This window comes from Haliotis rubra, unplaced genomic scaffold (genome assembly GCF_003918875.1).
Source record: "Haliotis rubra isolate DU_JTF1 unplaced genomic scaffold, ASM391887v1 Scf209, whole genome shotgun sequence".
Lineage (NCBI taxonomy): Eukaryota > Metazoa > Mollusca > Gastropoda > Lepetellida > Haliotidae > Haliotis > Haliotis rubra.
The window spans coordinates 608,528-626,950 of NW_025766103.1; the positions used below are offsets into that span (position 1 = coordinate 608,528).

At 40.4% G+C, this 18,423-nt stretch overlaps 1 protein-coding gene across 1 annotated transcript in view; it reads left to right on the forward strand.

The window, feature by feature from the left end:
• The first annotated feature begins 239 nt into the window (after positions 1–239).
• Positions 240–18,423, forward strand: part of LOC124276418 (two pore channel protein 2-like) — a 38,271-nt gene continuing 20,087 nt past the window's right edge. Inside the window, 12 exon segments of the mRNA XM_046712059.1 lie at positions 240–544; positions 3,606–3,655; positions 4,863–4,939; positions 5,831–6,008; positions 8,225–8,341; positions 8,869–8,975; positions 11,556–11,697; positions 12,411–12,498; positions 14,366–14,431; positions 15,432–15,496; positions 16,515–16,627; positions 17,987–18,068. Of these exon segments, the coding sequence (XP_046568015.1) occupies positions 301–544; positions 3,606–3,655; positions 4,863–4,939; positions 5,831–6,008; positions 8,225–8,341; positions 8,869–8,975; positions 11,556–11,697; positions 12,411–12,498; positions 14,366–14,431; positions 15,432–15,496; positions 16,515–16,627; positions 17,987–18,068 (1,329 nt within the window). The 5' untranslated portion in view covers positions 240–300.

An 18,423-nucleotide genomic window follows, 5' to 3' on the forward strand; every position in this document is an offset into this window, starting at 1 on the left:
TTTTTACGACATCCAACCCTGTCTGCTTATTAAATAAACTCCGCATGATACATTGAAAAGGTATTTCGGGAGTATTTTTCATCACATCAAACAATTACAAGAGCTATTAGCTACCGATACTCGGACACCCTGGCGGTACACCTTTAATTTCTTCTTTTCAAGAACAGACCCGACCCTTGGACGTTCGTTAAACCGAACAGAATAGTCTCCCTTTACGGAAGTAAACCGGATGTTGACATTAAAGGGAGAGGGAGGGAGACGGTCATGCTTTGTGGTGGTAGCTCCTGACAGCGTGACTAAATGGATATACATCACAGAAAAACATTTGATTTTGAAGAACATGTTAATCTGAGTTTAAACTCGGGAGAATTTGGTGATGGATCCAGATCGGCCTCCTCTTCTGCGGTGGAATCGCTGCCGGAGGAGGGTAGGGGAGGGGACTCGCCATCGGAGTCTGTGAGGGGGACAACTTGGTACATCGCACCCAGTCTCACAGAGGTGGACTCTGCTGCCAACGAAGCACATGATCAGTTTGCAGGGTTAGGTAAGTTTCCCTAGGTTCGGAATTGAGTCAGTGGTTAGACTCACACTAGTGACAGTATTTTCAGTTGTAATCAGATGATCGTCGCGTTCAATCTTTCAGTTATAATGAAGTACGAAAATGTATCTATTCTACTTTAAAACACGAGATAGTAACATTACCCAAAGGCTTGCTTTCGTATTGAAGAATATTCCCTGATTCCATACTCACTATACCAACACCCCTTTTCACAAGCATTCATTCTAAAGTAGAGTTGTTGGGAGTTGTGTACTAGTAAGAAAAGCTGTATCATTGAAGCAGTCATTGAAGATTATGAGCTTCTTGACCAACTATTAACTGCACACTTGTCCAAAGTGGAGATTCTATGGAAGTGAAAGACAGGTTTTAATTATAGCTGCATGTCTTTGTCTCAGTGTTGATACTGTTGCTGTAATCACTTCAGACAAGGAGCCATATATACAGTACAGTCATTGTCAGCACCAGATGAACTACATTTATGAATTGGGGCAGTGGGGTAGCCTAGTGCTTAAAGCATTGGCTCGCCATACCGAAGACCCGGGTTCGATTCCCCACATGGGCACAATGTGTGAAGCCCATTTCTGGTGTCCCCACCGTAATATTGCTGAAATATTGCTAAAAGCGGCTTAAAACATACTCCCTCATTCATTTATGAATGCATAGATAGAACAAGGATGTGAATCAAGAGGAAAGTCAAATATGTATATATTTCTTGTGTAATTATAGCCACATGACTGATGATTTCTATCAAATAGTGAATTGCAAAATTCCAATATATGCATTGTAAACATGACACAAAGATTTTTCTCTGCTCTATTGGTTATGTATATCATCCATACCAGATGGCATCTGTCAAATAGAGAATTGCAAAGTTATTACATTTGTGGGTTCCAATATACATATGTAGTAAACATGACACAGGGTTTTTCTCTGCTCTATTGGTCATGTATGTCATGCATACCAGACATAAAAAAAAAGAGTTTTTGAATCAGATTTTGCCAAAATTGATGTCTCTATGAAAAATCTGCACTCTATTGACCAGTAATGCTAAATATCATAAGGACTCATATCCACAATATTGACCAGTAATATCTGTCGGTGAGTGAGTGAGTTTGCTTTTACGCCACACTCAGCAATATTTTAGCTATATGGCGGCTATCTGTAAATAATCAAATTCAGACCAGACAATCCAGTGATCAACAGCATGAGCATCGATCTATGCACTTGGGATACGATGACATGTGTCAACCAAGTCAGCGGGCCTGACCACCCGATCCCGTTAGTCGCCTTTTATGACAAGCATGGGTTGCTGATGACCAATTCTACCCCGGATCTTCACGGGTCACCAGATTTATTGTGAGGATTTATCTGCATACTGTTGACCACTAATATCAGATATATTATTTGGATTTCTCTCCTCTTTACTGACCATTATTATCATATATATCAATAGGACTTATCATCATGATCATCACTTTGTTTACCATTATCTTTTAAGGTTGGGTAGCCTAGTGGTTAAAGCGTTGGCTCGTCACGCCGAAGACCCGGGTTCGAATCCCCTCATGGGTACAATGAGTGAAGCCCATTTCTGGTGTCCCCCGCCATGATATTGCTGGAATATTGCTAAAAGCAGCGTAAAACCAAACTCAGTCAGTCAGTGTTTACCATTAACCATTACCAACAAGCGCTTCACTTAGTATACTACGGAGTGCACCCGCTTTGCGTACAAGAGATGATACAAGAGATGTTACGTCTCTGACTGATTAATATCAGATATATTCCAAAGACTTATCTCCAGTCTACTAACCAGTATTGTCACTATCAGATATATGAGTAGGTGTTATCATAACTCTGTTTAACTAGTAATATCTGATATATTCCTGGGACTTATCTTATATCTACTAACCAATATTATCAGATACAGCAGTTGGACTTATCCCACTACACTGACTTATCAGAACAGATCTGTCAATAGGACTTATCCCCACACATCATATAAGGTACTAATATTTCATAAGAACTTATCTCTACTTTACAGTGCACTCTGTCAAATTCGGACTCTGTCTTTCTCGGATTGCTGTATAAACAGGACTGAACTCATGGTCCCGACGTAATCCTTCTTTGTTGTCATAATTAAAAAGCTCTGTATCTCGGACTCTCATTATTTCGGATTTCGGACCAAAGTGTCGGCCCCATAAGGTAGTTACATGTAAAAACATTGCTATATAATTCGGACTGAGCAGGAAGTCCGCTTGGACACAGTGTGATATCAATCAGTTGTAAGAAGCTATTTTATTGGATAAAGATTGGTTTCTAATGACGCTTTTTCGCAACAGTCTGGAATAAGGGTCGTGATTGGTCAAAATCAGACACATGACCTAAGGCAGCCAATCATATTACGGCAATGGATACCGTCCTTGTAATCGAAAACTTTTAGATTTAGACAAAAGTTTTGGGTAAAATAATGCTATTCTGAACATATTTAATAAGAAATTGCTACCTATATCGTAAATTATGGAGCATTATTTGTGACAAAATGCTTCATGTATATATTTTGCATTGAACATCATTGGCGTGAAGATTGGTAGTAGAGCGAGATGTCACTTGTCAGTGACTTGACTTGCATTACATGATCTCACAAACAGATGGAAATAGTAATTTTATATGTACGTTTGACAACTTTTATGAATGTTGAAGTTGATTTCATTCATTAGTTTATTCAATTTATTTCATGAATTCCTCGAAACATCGTTGCCTTGCTCTTTGACAATGTTATTGTGGACCCCCTGCCGAAGCAGGTGTCCGAGAATCGTTGTTTTCAATAACATTGCGAAAAATAGTTTATAATTTTAATTCTGCTGATAATAGGCAGATAACTCCATTAAAATCTGTGTACTTCGGACTACTGTATAATTCGGACTTTTTAGTCTGTCCCAAGCTGGTCCGAATTAGACAGAGTGCACTGTATTCATATCTGATATATCAAAAGGGCTTATCTCAGCTTTAAATATGTTTTGATGATTGCATGGTTATGTTTACTTTGCAGATCTCACTACTATTTTACAAGCTGTTGTGTTTATTGAAGATGCTTACAAGGTGGGTACCATCATTTTTGCGCAAGCATATCATGTAGCACAAACAACAGGTTATTCCAACATGACCTCTGGCTATCTGAGTGTTTTATGACAATTCATGTGTCTTTTTGTAAAGATGATGCAACACATATACAGCTGAGCACATCTGAAACATACTTGGTGGTTGTTTGGCATGCAAAGGCAGGGCTCAATTTAGTACTTTGTTACTTGCACTGGTGCAACCCAATATTACAAAGTGCAATCTAGCTATTAGCTGAACTTGCACCTGGTGCAACTCAATTTTTGAGTGGGTAAACTCTCAATAAAGCATATTTCTTACATTACATACTAGTATTGCAATAAAAGCAGTGCAACTGGAATTTGGCTGGTGCAACTAGGTTTTTATCTTAGGTTGCACCTGGTGCAAGTAGGTTAACATCTCTTAAATCGAGCCCTGAAAGGCTTTAAGATTGGTGGGAAATATTCTCTGTGGAATGTACAAAAACAGATATCTTATTTTTGTAAAGAATTGGAATGGAAAAGGATCACCAGGCCTTGTAGCCTGAAACTGATAGTGCATTTTATTTACCGACAAGAAATGAAGAACAAAACTGAAGCATGTTAGGAGTGACAACTATATCCAATGTTTATGATTTGATAGGATAAATGATTTGAAGATTTATTGTCAGTGGCTCACCGAGGTATGAATAAATAATGATGTGCAAGATGTATGAATCTGCATAGAGGTAGTGGGGAATGTACTCCACCTCGGTTTTACAAATTACATCTTTTACATTCACTTTTGATATGATTGCAATAAAACATGATCATTTCAGCCCATAACAATGCAGGATGTACCAAGAACACAGCAAAATTGTAATTGTCAGGGATGGAAATAACTTTAAAATTGCTGGTGTACTCTGGTACAGTGGCACATGTAAAATCACTTGCCCTGATAATTTTTCCACTATACCAGCCATTTTCTTGTTGATTTTTAAATAAACAACATAATTAACATTGGAATATCAACTGGACACCGGTACAGTGTGATATACAAATTTGCTTGCCCGACAGAAAAAAACACTGGACTCGGGCCTCGGGCAATGGGTATTTCCACCCCTGTTTGTTATTGTTTACTGTATCAGGTGATACGTTGTGGATGTGAATGTTTTACTTAGATATGGAAATTAAGGTGACTTCATGACTGGTTTCTGTGTCTCTGATTTCAGTACCGCTCAATATGCCACAAGTTGGAGATACCTGTTCTCCACCTGTACCGAAGTTATCTCTCCACACCTGTCGAGATGTAAGTAACCTTGAATCTGTCTCTCCACACCTGTTGAGATATGAGTAACCTTGAATAGTATCTTGAGAGGAGTAACATTGAATCTGTCTCTCCACACCTGTTGATGTGTGAGTATCTTGAGGAGAGTAACCTTGAATCTGTCTCTCCACACCTGTTGACGTGTGAGTATCTTGAGGAGAGTAACCTTGAATCTGTCTCTCCACACCTGTTGACATTTGAGTATCTTGAGGGGAGTAACATTGAATCTGTCTCTCCACACCTGTTGATGTGTGAGTATCTTGAGGAGAGTATCCTTGAATCTATCTCTCCACGCCTGTTGACGTGTGAGTATCTTGAGGAGAGTAACCTTGAATATATCTCTCCACACCTGTTGATCATGTGAGTATCTTGAGGAGAGTAACCTTGGATATATCTCTCCACACCTGTTATCATGTGAGTATCTTGAGGAGAGTAACATTGAATCTGTCTCTCCACACCTGTTGACGTGTGAGTATCTTGAGGGGAGTAACATTGTATCTGTCTCTCCACACCTGCCAAGATGTGGGTATCTTGAGGGGAGTAACCTTGAATTTATCTCTCCACACCTGCCAAGATGTGAGTATCTTGAGGAGAGTAACCTTGAATCTATCTTTCCACATCTTTGAGTATATTGAAGAATAAACTGAATTTTAACTTGCTTGTACATTGTATCTGGACCAAATTACCATAGAAAAAAGGGCAAATTTGTGAGCTGATCAGTCACAAATTGGGCCATTAAAGAAAAACACATGCCAGACAGAAAAACCCAGTATATTTACATGGTAAGAACTTTAAACAGATGCTGCTCTGAGTTGTATTACAAGGTCTTTTGTATACATTGTGAATATAGCTGACCCCTTTTCCTTGTTTCAGATTCCGCTATATTGTGATATTTGTACTACATATTCTGGTGATATTTGAATATCCGTCCTCACTGACTATGACTTCTGATATCCGATTCCGAGGGAACCGTATTGCTGTACCCTGCTGGCTGACGGAAGGCATTGAGGTCCTGTGCCTCCTGCTCCTGTTGGCCGACACAATCATCAGGGTGGGTGGAATCAAATATATTCAAACCTAAATGTTTGGTTGGTTGGTTTGTTGTTTAACAACACACTCTGCAATATTCCAGCGATGTGGTGGTGGGCTATAAATAATCCAGTCTCGACCAGACAATCCAGTGATTAACAGCATGAGCATCAGTCTACGCAATTGTGGTACGATTACGTGTCAACAAGTCAGCATGGCTGACCATCCGATCCTGTTAGTGGCCTCTTACGACAAGCATGGGCTATTGAAGACCAATTCTAACCCAGAAACCACAAACCTTAATGTAATTTCATAATTCAGTGTAAATACAAACATGGTCAATGCTTCCCAGAAGCATGGCTAAGTGAGAGGGTTGGTTGTGTTTACATATAGACACTTTATCAAAGTATATATGCACATTTCTTGCATCTCTTTCAGTTCAAAACATAAATTAAAAGTGTGCTTGAGGAGTTTTATAAAAAGTTGAGTGAGTGAGTGAGTTGGGTTTTACACCGCTTTTAGCAATATTCCATCAATATCATGGCGGGGGACACCAGAAATGCTTGTCCAGTGTTGTGCGATGTGTGAAGCCTGTCTCTGAAGTTGTTTGTTGATATTCATGTTATTCAAGGTCTTTATTGGGTGAGTGAGTTGGGTTTTCCGCTGCTTTTAGCAATATTCCATCAATATCATGGCGGGGGACACCAGAAATGCTTGTCCAGTGTTGTGCGATGTGCGAAGCGTGTCTCTGAAGTTGTTTGTTGATATTCATGTTATTCAAGGTCTTTATGGGGTGAGTGAGTTGGGTTTTACGCTGCTTTTAGTGATATTCCATCAATATCATGGCGGGGGACACCAGAAATGCTTGTCCAGTGTTGTGCGATGTGCGAAGCGTGTCTCTGAAGTTGTTTGTTGATATTCATGTTATTCAAGGTCTTTATTGGGTGAGTGAGTTGGGTTTTACGCTGCTTTTAGCAATATTCCATCAATATCTGGCGGGGACACCAGAAATGCTTGTCCAGTGTTGTCGCGCGGCACCGTCTCTGAAAGTTGTTTGTTGATATTCATGTTATTCAAGGTCTTTATTGGGTGAGTGAGTTGGGTTTTACGCTGCTTTTAGCAATATTCCATCAATATCAGAAATGCTTGTCCGGGGACACCAGAAAATGTTGATATTGTCCAGTGAGTTGGGTACGCGCTTGTAGCAATATTCCATCAATATCACAGCGGGGACACCAGAAATGCTTGTCCTCTGTCTCTGAAGTTGTTTGTTGATATTCATGTTATTCAAGGTCTTTATTGGGTGAGTGAGTTGGGTTTTACGCTGCTTTTAGCAATATTCCATCAATATCACAGCGGGGGACACCAGAAATGCTTGTCCAGTGTTGTGCGATGTGCGAAGCATGTCTCTGAAGTTGTTTGTTGATATTCATGTTATTCAAGGTCTTTATTGGGTGAGTGAGTTGGGTTTTACGCTGCTTTTAGCAATATTCCATCAATATCATGGCGGGGGACACCAGAAATGCTTGTCCAGTGTTGTGCGATGTGCGAAGCACGTCTCTGAAGTTGTTTGTTGATATTCATGTTATTCAAGGTCTTTATTGGGTGAGTGAGTTGGGTTTTATGCTGCTTTTAGCAATATTCCATCAATATCATGGCGGGGGACACCAGAAATGCTTGTCCAGTGTTGTGCGATGTGCGAAGCGTGTCTCTGAAGTTGTTTGTTGATATTCATGTTATTCAAGGTCTTTATTGGGTGAGTGAGTTGGGTTTAATGCTGCTTCAAGTGATATTCCATCAATATCACAGCGGGGGACACCAGAAATGGGCTTCACACATTGTTCCCATTTGGGGAATCGAACCCGGGTCTTTGGCGTGACGAGCGAACGCTTTAACCACAAGGCTACCCACCTCACCACCCCTCAAGGTCTGTGTGGCTTGTTTCTGAAGTTGTTTGTTTATGTCCATGTTAATCCAGATTGTCCATGTTAATCCAGATTGTCCATTCCATGTTAATCCAGATTGTCCATGTTAATCCAGATTGTCCATGTTAATCCAGATTGTCCATGTTAATCCAGATTGTCCATTCCATGTTAATCCAGATTGTCCATGTTAATCCAGATTGTCCATGTTATTCCAGATTGTCCCTGTTAATCCAGATTGTCCCTGTTAATCCAGTGTCATATGACATGTGAAGCCTATTTCTGAAGTTGTTTGTTTATGTCACTGTTGTTCCAGGGCTATGTGATGGGCAAGTACTACTTCTGGAGACACAAGTGGCTAGTGGCTGGCTCTATCATCATCGCGATATCCCTCTTGGACTGGTCCGTGTCCGTAGCTCTTGGATGCCATGAGGTAGGGGGTGAGTGAGTGAGTTTAGATTTACGCCTCACTCAGCAATATTCCAGCTGTATGGTGGCGGTCTGTAAATAATCGAGTCTGGACAAGACAATCCAGTGATCAAAAGCATTGACATCGATCTATGCAATTGGGATTCGATGACATGTGTCAACCAGGTCAGCGAGCCTGACCACCCGATCCCGTTAGTCGCCTCTTATAACAAGAATAGTCACCTTTTGTGGCAAGCATGGGTTGCTGAAGACCTATTCTACCCCGGATCTTCACGAGTCGTTTATGAATAGACTTTTATCCTCATAGAAGCATAAATTAATCATGTTAACACAAGACATCTGATGCCAGAGGCATTCTATGTTTCTGTTGTCCTGCTGATACTAAGGGTAACTGGTGTCTGTATATTCAGTGTCGATCCTGACCAAGCATAAGGAAATATTTGGTTAATTGGCTTTGGTGATGTGTTGAAATATTTCTGAATGATGCTCTTTTGTTGCAACTGCATGTGATCTTGTATTTTGATGTTTCAGTACATTCGGTTCCGGAGAATACTGCGACCATTCTTCTTACTGCAGAACTCTACCATCATGAAGAAGACTGTCAACTGTTTGAGGAGAACCCTACCAGAAGTGGCCAGGTGGGGTGAATGGACTGCTGACCCAACTGCAGGAATAATGCCTCAAATAATTAATCTTAGGTGCAACAACTCTCTCTAGCCATCTTGGAGGCATTTGCTGCTGAATATTCTATGGTGATCTTTTAGGTATTTGTTTCTGAACAATCTCGCTATCTTCTGGGTATTTGTTTCTGAACAATCTCGTTATCTTCTGGGTGTTTGTTTCTGAACAATCTCGTTATCTTTTAGGTATTTGTTTCTGAACAATCTCGTTATCTTCTGGGTATTTGTTTCTGAACAATCTTGTTATCTTCTGGGTATTTGTTTCTGAACAATCTCGTTATCTTCTGGGTATTTGTTTCTGAACAATCTCTGAACAACTCGCTATCTTCTGGGTATTTGTTTCTGAAGAATCTCTGTTATCTTCTGGGTATTTGTTTCTGAACAATCTCTGATTATCTTCTGGGTATTTGTTTCTGAACAATCTCGTTATCTTTTATTTGTTTCTGGTATTTGTTTCTGAACAATCTTGTTATCTTCTGGGTATTTGTTTCTGAACAATCTTGCTATCTTCTGGGTATTTGTTGCTGAATAATCTCGTTATCTTCTGGGTATTTGTTTCTGAACAATCTCGCTATCTTCTGGGTATTTGTTGCTGAAGAATCTCTGATTATCCTCTGGGTATTTGTTTCTGAACAATCTTGTTATCTTCTGGGTATTTGTTTCTGAATAAGCTCTGATATCCTCTGGGTATTTGTTGCTGAACATTCTGGCTATCTTCTTTGTATTTGATGCTAAATAGTCTCTGATTATCTTCTGGGTATTTGTTGCTGAATAATTTCTGATATCCTCGGGGTATTTGTTTCTGAACAATCTCGCTATCTTCTGGGTATTTGTTGCTGAAGAATCTCTGATTATCCTCTGGGTATTTGTTTCTGAACAATCTCGCTATCTTCTGGGTATTTGTTTCTGAATAAGCTCTGATATCCTCTGGGTATTTGTTGCTGAACATTCTGGCTATCTTCTTTGTATTTGATGCTAAATAGTCTCTGATTATCTTCTGGGTATTTATTGCTGAAGAATCTCTGATTATCCTCTGGGTATTTGTTTCTGAACAATCTCGCTATCTTCTGGGTATTTGTTTCTGAATAATCTCTGATATCCTCTGGGTATCCTCTGGGTTGTTTGTTGCTGAACATTCTGTCTATCTTCTGGGTATTTGTTCCTGAATAATCTCTGATTATCCTCTGGGTATTTGTTGCTGAACAATCTGGCTATCTTCCTTGTATTTGTTGCTAAATAATCTCTGATTATCTTCTGGGTATTTGTTGCTGAACAATCTGGCTATCTTATTGGTATTTGTTGCTGAATAAGCTCTGATTATCTTCTGGGTATTTGTTGCTGAAGAATCTCTGATAATCTTCTTGGTATTTTTGCTGAAGAATCTCTGGTTATCTTCTGGGTATTTGTTGCTGAACAATCTGCTAATCTTCTGGGTATTTGTTGCTGTGACTCTTGTATATGACTGACTCTTGTATGTGACCGTGACTCTTGTATGTGACTGTGACTCTTGTATGTGACTGTGACTCTTGTATCTGTGACTCTTGTATGTGACTGTGACTCTTGTATGTGACTGTGACTCTTGTATGTGACTGTGACTCTTGTATGTGACTGTGACTCTTGTATGTGACTGTGACTCTTGTATGTGACCATGTGACTCTTGTATGTGACTCTGTGACTTCTTGTATGTGACTGTGACTCTTGTATCTGTGACTCTTGTATGTGACTGTGACTCTTGTATGTGACTGTGACTCTTGTATGTGACTGTGACTCTTGTATGTGACTGTGACTCTTGTATGTGACTGTGACTCTTGTATGTGACTGTGACTCTTGTATGTGACTGTGACTCTTGTATGTGACTGTGACTCTTGTTGTGACTGTGACTCTTGTATGTGACTGTGACTCTTGTATGTGTCTGTGACTCTTGTATGTGACTGTGACTCTTTGTATCTGTGACTCTTGTATGTGACTGTGACTCTTGTATGTGACTGTGACTCTTGTATGTGACTGTGACTCTTGTATGTGACTGTGACTCTTGTATGTGACTGTGACTCTCTTGACTCTTGTATGTGACTGTGACTTGTATGTGACTGTGACTCTTGTATGTGACTGTGACTCTTGTATGTGTCTGTGACTCTTGTATGTGACTGTGACTCTTGTATGTGACTGTGACTCTTGTATGTGTCTGTGACTCTTGTATGTGACTGTGACTCTTGTATGTGTCTGTGACTCTTGTATGTGATTGTATGTGACTGTGACTCTTGTATGTGACTGTGACTCTTGTACTCTTGTATGTGACTGTGACTCTTGTATGTGACTGTGACTCTTGTATGTGACTGTGACTCTTGTATGTGACTGTACTCTTGTATCTGTGACTCTTGTATGTGACTGTGACTCTTGTATGTGACTGTGACTCTTGTATGTGGCTGTGACTCTTGTATGTGACTGTGACTCTTGTGTGTGACTGACTCTTGTATGTGACTGTGACTCTTGTATGTGACTGTGACTCTTGTAAGTCATGATAACTCTTGTATCTGACAGTGTACTGGCTCTGCTTGGGCTCCACATCTATCTGTTCACGTTGTTCGGGATGCTGCTGTTTCCGAAAATTGAGGTGAGCTATATGCTGGGGACACTGTCCATCCCGAAATATAACACTGCTGATCCTCTGTACAAATTGTCAGTTTCATTGATGTTATAACTTACCATGTTCTCTATGGCTTCACATCTTTGTCAATTTCTTAGCACTGAGGGCACTTATGGTAAATATGGCATGTTAAGGGACGGTATATTTTCAAAAACCTTACTTTACAAGTCATGTACTGTTTCCACACTGATGAGCTTGCTGTAAAAAGAACTGTATTATGCACAGAATGTATGGATTGTCTTGTCAATAAGGTACCAAGTGCTTATAAAAGATAAGTAGAGAATGGTCAAGAAGTTGGTTACGGGAGGTTGGAATAGATGGGGTACTTAATATGCTGGATTTAGAAAGTGGTCAAATGTAATATATACTTCTTTTCAACAGTTTATATTCACTTAAAACACTCACTATATGTTATGTGTATATTTATGGTTACATCAAAGATTGATTTCTCTGCTGACTTGGGGGAACCAACTGCAAATCTTATACACATGAATTGCACGAAGATCATGCATCAAATGGCTGAAAAGCATGTGCAAATATTGTGCATGTGAACAGCTGCGTTTTGGTGTAAAGTTTTGTTAGGATTTTGCCAATTTTTGAACTCAGGACAATAATCTTTTCAGCGTTCTGAATCATGCTTATAGTGTTTGGTTCTCCTTGAATGCATAAATGATTTTGTTTACAGACAGTAGTGATGTTATGATGAAGTGTATTGTGGTAAGAATATAAACATGTTCAAACATTTTCAGAAAACACAAGAGTCGAAGTATTTCCGCACGCTACTGGATTCCTTCATGAGTCTACTGGTTCTACTGACCACAGCCAACAACCCAGATGGTCAGTACACTCACATTGTCTTTCAGAGGCATTTAGAAGTTGGAGTACTAACACAGGATACGATTAATGACTGACTGACTGAGTTTGGTTTTATGAAATCATTTCCATTATATTTAAGTTGGTTTGAATTTTAGCAATATTCCAGCAAAATCACGGTGGGGACACCAGAAATGCTTACAGGCTTCACACATTGTACCCATGTGGGGATTCAGAACACAAGAGTCGAGTATTTCCATGCAGCTACTGGTCTTCTGGCTACTGTGATGGAGCCAACTAACACAGGCTTTAACCACTAGGCTACCCCACACATTGTACACCCTAAGATTAGTGAACATCCTTATTACAATCAGGAGCGTTTATCAATCCTGGCACTATTGGTTTTTGAAAACTAGAGATTCCAAGCTTTCCAATGATACCAAATATATCTTGTTATACCTCCGGTAGACCTATCTCCTTTGTTTTTCTATACACGCACGCATGCACACACGCACCTCCAGTAGACCTATCTCCTTTGTTTTTCTATACACGCACGCAGGCTCCTCCGGTAGACCTATCTCCTTTGTTTTTCTATGCACGCACGCACGCACGCACGCACGCACGCATGCACGCACACACGCACCTCCGGTAGACCTATCTCCTTTGTTTTTCTGTACAAGCACGCACCTCCGGTAGACCTATCTCCTTTGTTTTTCTATACACACGCACGCACGCACCGCAGGATCCAATATTTAGTACAAGCTGAAATATTTTTAAATGTCGTGAGCCCTGCTTTTGACTGGACGTTTTGATGAGTTATAAATGATGAACTTTAATGTTAACGAGGAACTTTATAGTAGCTGTTTTGGAACAGCTCTTTCAGACCATTTGCTGTCAGTACTTAATCCAGATTCTGATTTAGAATTTCTGATCATTACAAAGATTTGACTACTATCTTGACCTTGGATTAAAATAGCATAGTTTATGAAATTTTGTGTTCTTCCAGAAATCTTTTTCTGAAAAAAATCCCCTACAATATTTAAACAAGTGGAATTTGAAACTGCAGTTTTTAAAGCTAGGAACTTTTAGGGATGACTAAATCATATATTTCGCAAACAGAATATGCATGCAACATATGAGTTTGATTGAGTGAGAGAGTTTAGTTTTACGCTACTCTCTGCAATATTCCAGCTATATGGTGGCGGTCTGTAAATAATCCTGGACCGACAATCCAGTGATCAACATCATGAGCATTGAGTGATCTGCACAATTGGGATACAATGACACGTGTCACCCGAGTCAGCAAGCCTGACCACCGATCCTGTTAGTCGGGTTGTAATGAGTTTGAAAGAGACATACTTATTGTATAGCATTAGACTCAGCTGATATTTTTACATCCATTTTAAATATTTGTGTGTAAAGGGTGCAGCATCTGTAGTTTTGATGATGCAGATAGTTCTGTTGGTAGTGCAATTCTGTGTCAAGCTTCGTATAACTGTCTCCGACACTGCCACACTGCCACAATTAGTGTGTGAGTTGGGTTTATGCCGCTTTTTAGCAATATTCCAACAATATCACAGCGGAGGACACCAGCAATGGGCTTTGCACATTGTACCCATGTGGGGAATCAACCCGGGTCTTCGGTCAAACCCGGACCTCAGGAAGGGGACCTTCCCCATGGTGAGGGAATGATTTAGCCACAAGGGTATACCCCACTGCCACAGGTGTCATCACTGGTCTTGTTATTGTAGCAGAGGCATTCACTTTGATTTCAGGTCATGTTTGTTAGCATTTAATCATGCTTATGTAGTGTGTACTTACGTGAACTTCATGAACTTACTTTGCCTCTATTTGAACTGTGTACTAAATCCATGATTCTGTGTTGTCATAGTTACGATGCCAGCCTACCAGAACAACCGACTGTATTCGCTGTTCTTCATCCTGTTCCTGGTGATCGGTAAGTGTTTCTGTTTCAGTGTTCCAAGTTGTTATTGGAACTTCTCAGGAATAGATCTCAGTACCGCAAAACAGTGAAACAAAGATAAATATTTCAACATTATTTTTTAACTTTTATTTGAGACCTGATTATGGATTGTATTTTGTTTTCAACACATGTGATGTCTGAAGATATTTAGTGCTGAATATCTTAATGATTTTAGATACTGACAGATTCTGTTGAATTGAAATAGCAACCTGCATCAATACCTGCAGTGTGATATGATTGTCAGAGTTGTAATAGTTCAAGATCCAGCCTGTCTCTGACAGGATAAATATTTCTTTATGTCAGAAAATATACATGTATGAACTCACTTAACTTGTATAATTGTTGATGACTTGATTGCAACAAAAGTAAGAAAGTATGGTTACAATGCCGATCCGGTGAAGTATGGAAGCATATTAGGGCCAGATTATTTTCAAAAATCACTTCATCAATGTAAGGAAGAGTGTTTCATATTAAATCCAATTATGGATAATGAAGAAAAAGGTTCAAAAGTCTGAAGAAAACAAATTTTCATAAAACTGTCAATTTATCTGTCAGTTACTACTGTTATTTACTTACCTTTAGTGATTAAAAGCCAGTCCCTTGTAGAAATGTCCCGATTTCAAGCGTAAATGTGGTAGCAGACAATGTTGACCTCGATACGGAAGTACGCTATTGCAGCTGTGCAGAAATACTGGACGCGTGGAATTACTTGACTCGCTTGTATAGTTCCTGGTTGCCATGGTGTTAAACCTTTTTATATTTTTCACACCTATATACAGATTGTTGATTGTGGATGTGAAATCTTTTCTGAATTTTCATGATTTTTGATCAATGAAGTCTTCATAATGTTATCTGGTTAGCTATCTCTCATGGGCTTTGATAGGATTGACTAACTGTGTGTATGACTGATAGAATATGACGTACTGTGTATGACCAACATGTATGACTGACTGACCTGTCTGGGTGTTGCCAGGCCTCTACTGCTTCATGAACATGCTGACAGCCGTCATCTACAACCAGTTCCGTGGCTACTTCCTGGTAGGAATGTCTCTATTATACTCACTCACTCAGGCAGCTAGCCAAACACACATCCACACAACCCACCATCACTCACCCACCTGATAACACACTCAAAAACAACCACCCAGCAATACTCTCCTCCTCCTCCGAGAGCACTCACCCACCCAAACACTCACCAACACAGTCACCCATACATCAACTCACTTACCTGCCCAAACATCCACCCATCAGTACTCTGACCCTTCATCTTCAACCAGAACACTGTCCCACCCAAACATCCACCCACCAGTACTCTGACCCTTCATCTTCAACCAGAACACTGTCCCACCCAAACATCCACCCACCAGTACTCTGACCCTTCATCTTCAACCAGAACACTGTCCCACCCAAACATCCACCCACCAGTACTCTGACCCTTCATCTTCAACCAGAACACTGTCCCACCCAAACAACCATCAGCACACTCACTCACCTTGTAGCACACTCACCCATACACCAACCCAGCAGACCATGCACACCAACATACTCAACCACTCACCAGCTCACTGAACCACTCAACAAGACACTCAACCACTCACTCAACCATTCACAGCATACTCCTTAACATCCTCACCAAGTAACTCAACCTCTCAATCAACCATTCACTAAATCACTCAGTCAAATAATCAACACTCACCAGCAAACTCTCAACCACTCACCAGCTCTCTCAACCACTCACCAACACACTCACCTTTACTAAGTAGAGATACAAAAAGTACCATCATATAACATCTTTTGCTATGACATGTGCAGATATCAAATGAGCAACCTTGTGATATCTGGCCAGATGCTCCGTCCACAACACCAGGGAGGCAGGCAGTCCCCTTGCTTAAAGTATACTATATCCTGTTGAGTATTATAACCACATTATCATTTTTTAGTTTAATGTTCATCACCTGAATGGTTGGACACTATCAGAGCACAATCCCTAGCTGATGCTGTCAAAGCTAATGTATTCCGATATTTATCTTGAAGATATTCTTTTCCTTTTCTTCAGAATTCCATGCAAGCAAGTTTTTTCCGACGACGGCTTGGAGTGAGAGCTGCGTTTGAAGTCTTGAGACGGCGAAAACTCTGTTTCCGTCACAATTCCTGTCTCCCATCTGTAGGGTGAGAATCATCTTGAAAGGATATTGCTCCACCCTTGTGGAAAAGTGACCGCAACACCATCAGAACATTTTGTAGTGTTTAGAGATAATATTAATAACCTGTGAAGATCCAGGTTAGAACTGGTCTCCAGTGACCCATGTAACCCCCGTAAGAGGCAACTGACGGGATCAAGTGTTCAGGCTCGCTGACTTGTTTGACTCATGCCATTGTATCCAAACTGTGTGGATTGTTGCTCATGTTGTTGATCACTGGATTGTCTGGTCTAGACTCGATTATTTACAGACCGCGGCCATATTGCTGGAATATTGCAGAGTGCGGCGTAAAACAACAATCAATCAGCTCTTACTGTTGTAAAACAAAGGCAGGCATTTTGTTGTATCTGGGGATATCAGTAGCACTAACTTGGTTTGAATATTCTTATCATTTACTTATCAGGGACGTGAGGCAGTTTGAATGAGAGTCATCAGAGATACAGTCATATCAGAGGGGTTTTAACCAAACCCATTTTACAACCCCCACTATAATCCATATCAGCGTTTGTAGTGAGATTTTGAGTTATGTCCCTTAGTTTACCGGCACTTTGTTTGTTCGGCTGAATTTCCAGTGTCTTCCAAACAAGTTGAAGATCCGGGGTAGAATAGGTCTTCAGCAACCCATGCTTGCCACAAAAGGCGACTATGCTTGTCGTAAGAGGCGACTAACGGGATCGGGTGGTCAGGCTCGCTGACTTGATTGACACATGTCATCGGTTCCCAATTGCGTAGATTGATGCTCATGCTGTTGATCACTGGATTGTTTGGTCCAGACTCGATTTTTTACAGACCGCCGCCATATAGCTGGTATATAGCTGGTATATAGCTGAAGGAGTAAAACTAAACTTACTCACTCACTCCAAACAAGTTGAAAATGATTGCATTCATAGTGTTTCCCAAGGATCAAAAAAGAGCAGGGCAGCAGAATGTGAAAATGGCACCCCTATTCAAAAAGGGGCATGCAGTCACAGATTTCCAAGCATTCTGTCAAGTTATTCATCGAAGAGCACAGTTATTTCACTTAACTTCAGCATGAAATTTGGGCCGCGGCGTAGCCTAATGGTTTAAGCGTCCGCTCGTCACGCTGAATACCCAGGTCCGATTCCCCACATGGATACAATATGTGAAGCCCATTTCTGGTGTCCCCCGCGGTGATATTGCTGAAATATTGCTAAAAGCGACATAAAACCAAACTCATCAGTCAGTACCATACTGGGTTTACTTTGAATCAATATAAAACATGTGATGTAATACCCTTTAAACTTTGTATGCATGTGATTCACTTGATTGGTTGTTTTAAAAACATTCCATCATGTGTTTGTGACAGCATTGAGGTGGGGGCACCTGTTGTGAAAGCTGTCGTACAGAGAGCCTTCCTGTCCAAGTCCGTCAAACAAGCTCTCCTTCAGGTAAGGTGGTATACACTCTCTCATCACAACCTACATTCTCTTCCCACAGAGGTTACTCCTGTCATATCTTCCTACGTAACCTCTGTTCTAATACGGCCATATTTCCCGGTTCTCGTAAAATCCCCTAGTGGCAAAAGATCGCAACATGAATTATCTCCCTTCTTTCTATCCAATCAGAACACGTGTTACATCGACTTAGATTCAACTTGACTAACACAAGCAAATGTGAGGCCACAAATATCCCCCATCTGCCGGGGACTTGTGTTGATGTTACACACAAGACGTTTAATGACCAGCTTGTCCGTTGTCAACGAGGGCGATGGAGACGCCACTGATCTGCCATAACATGACTGAG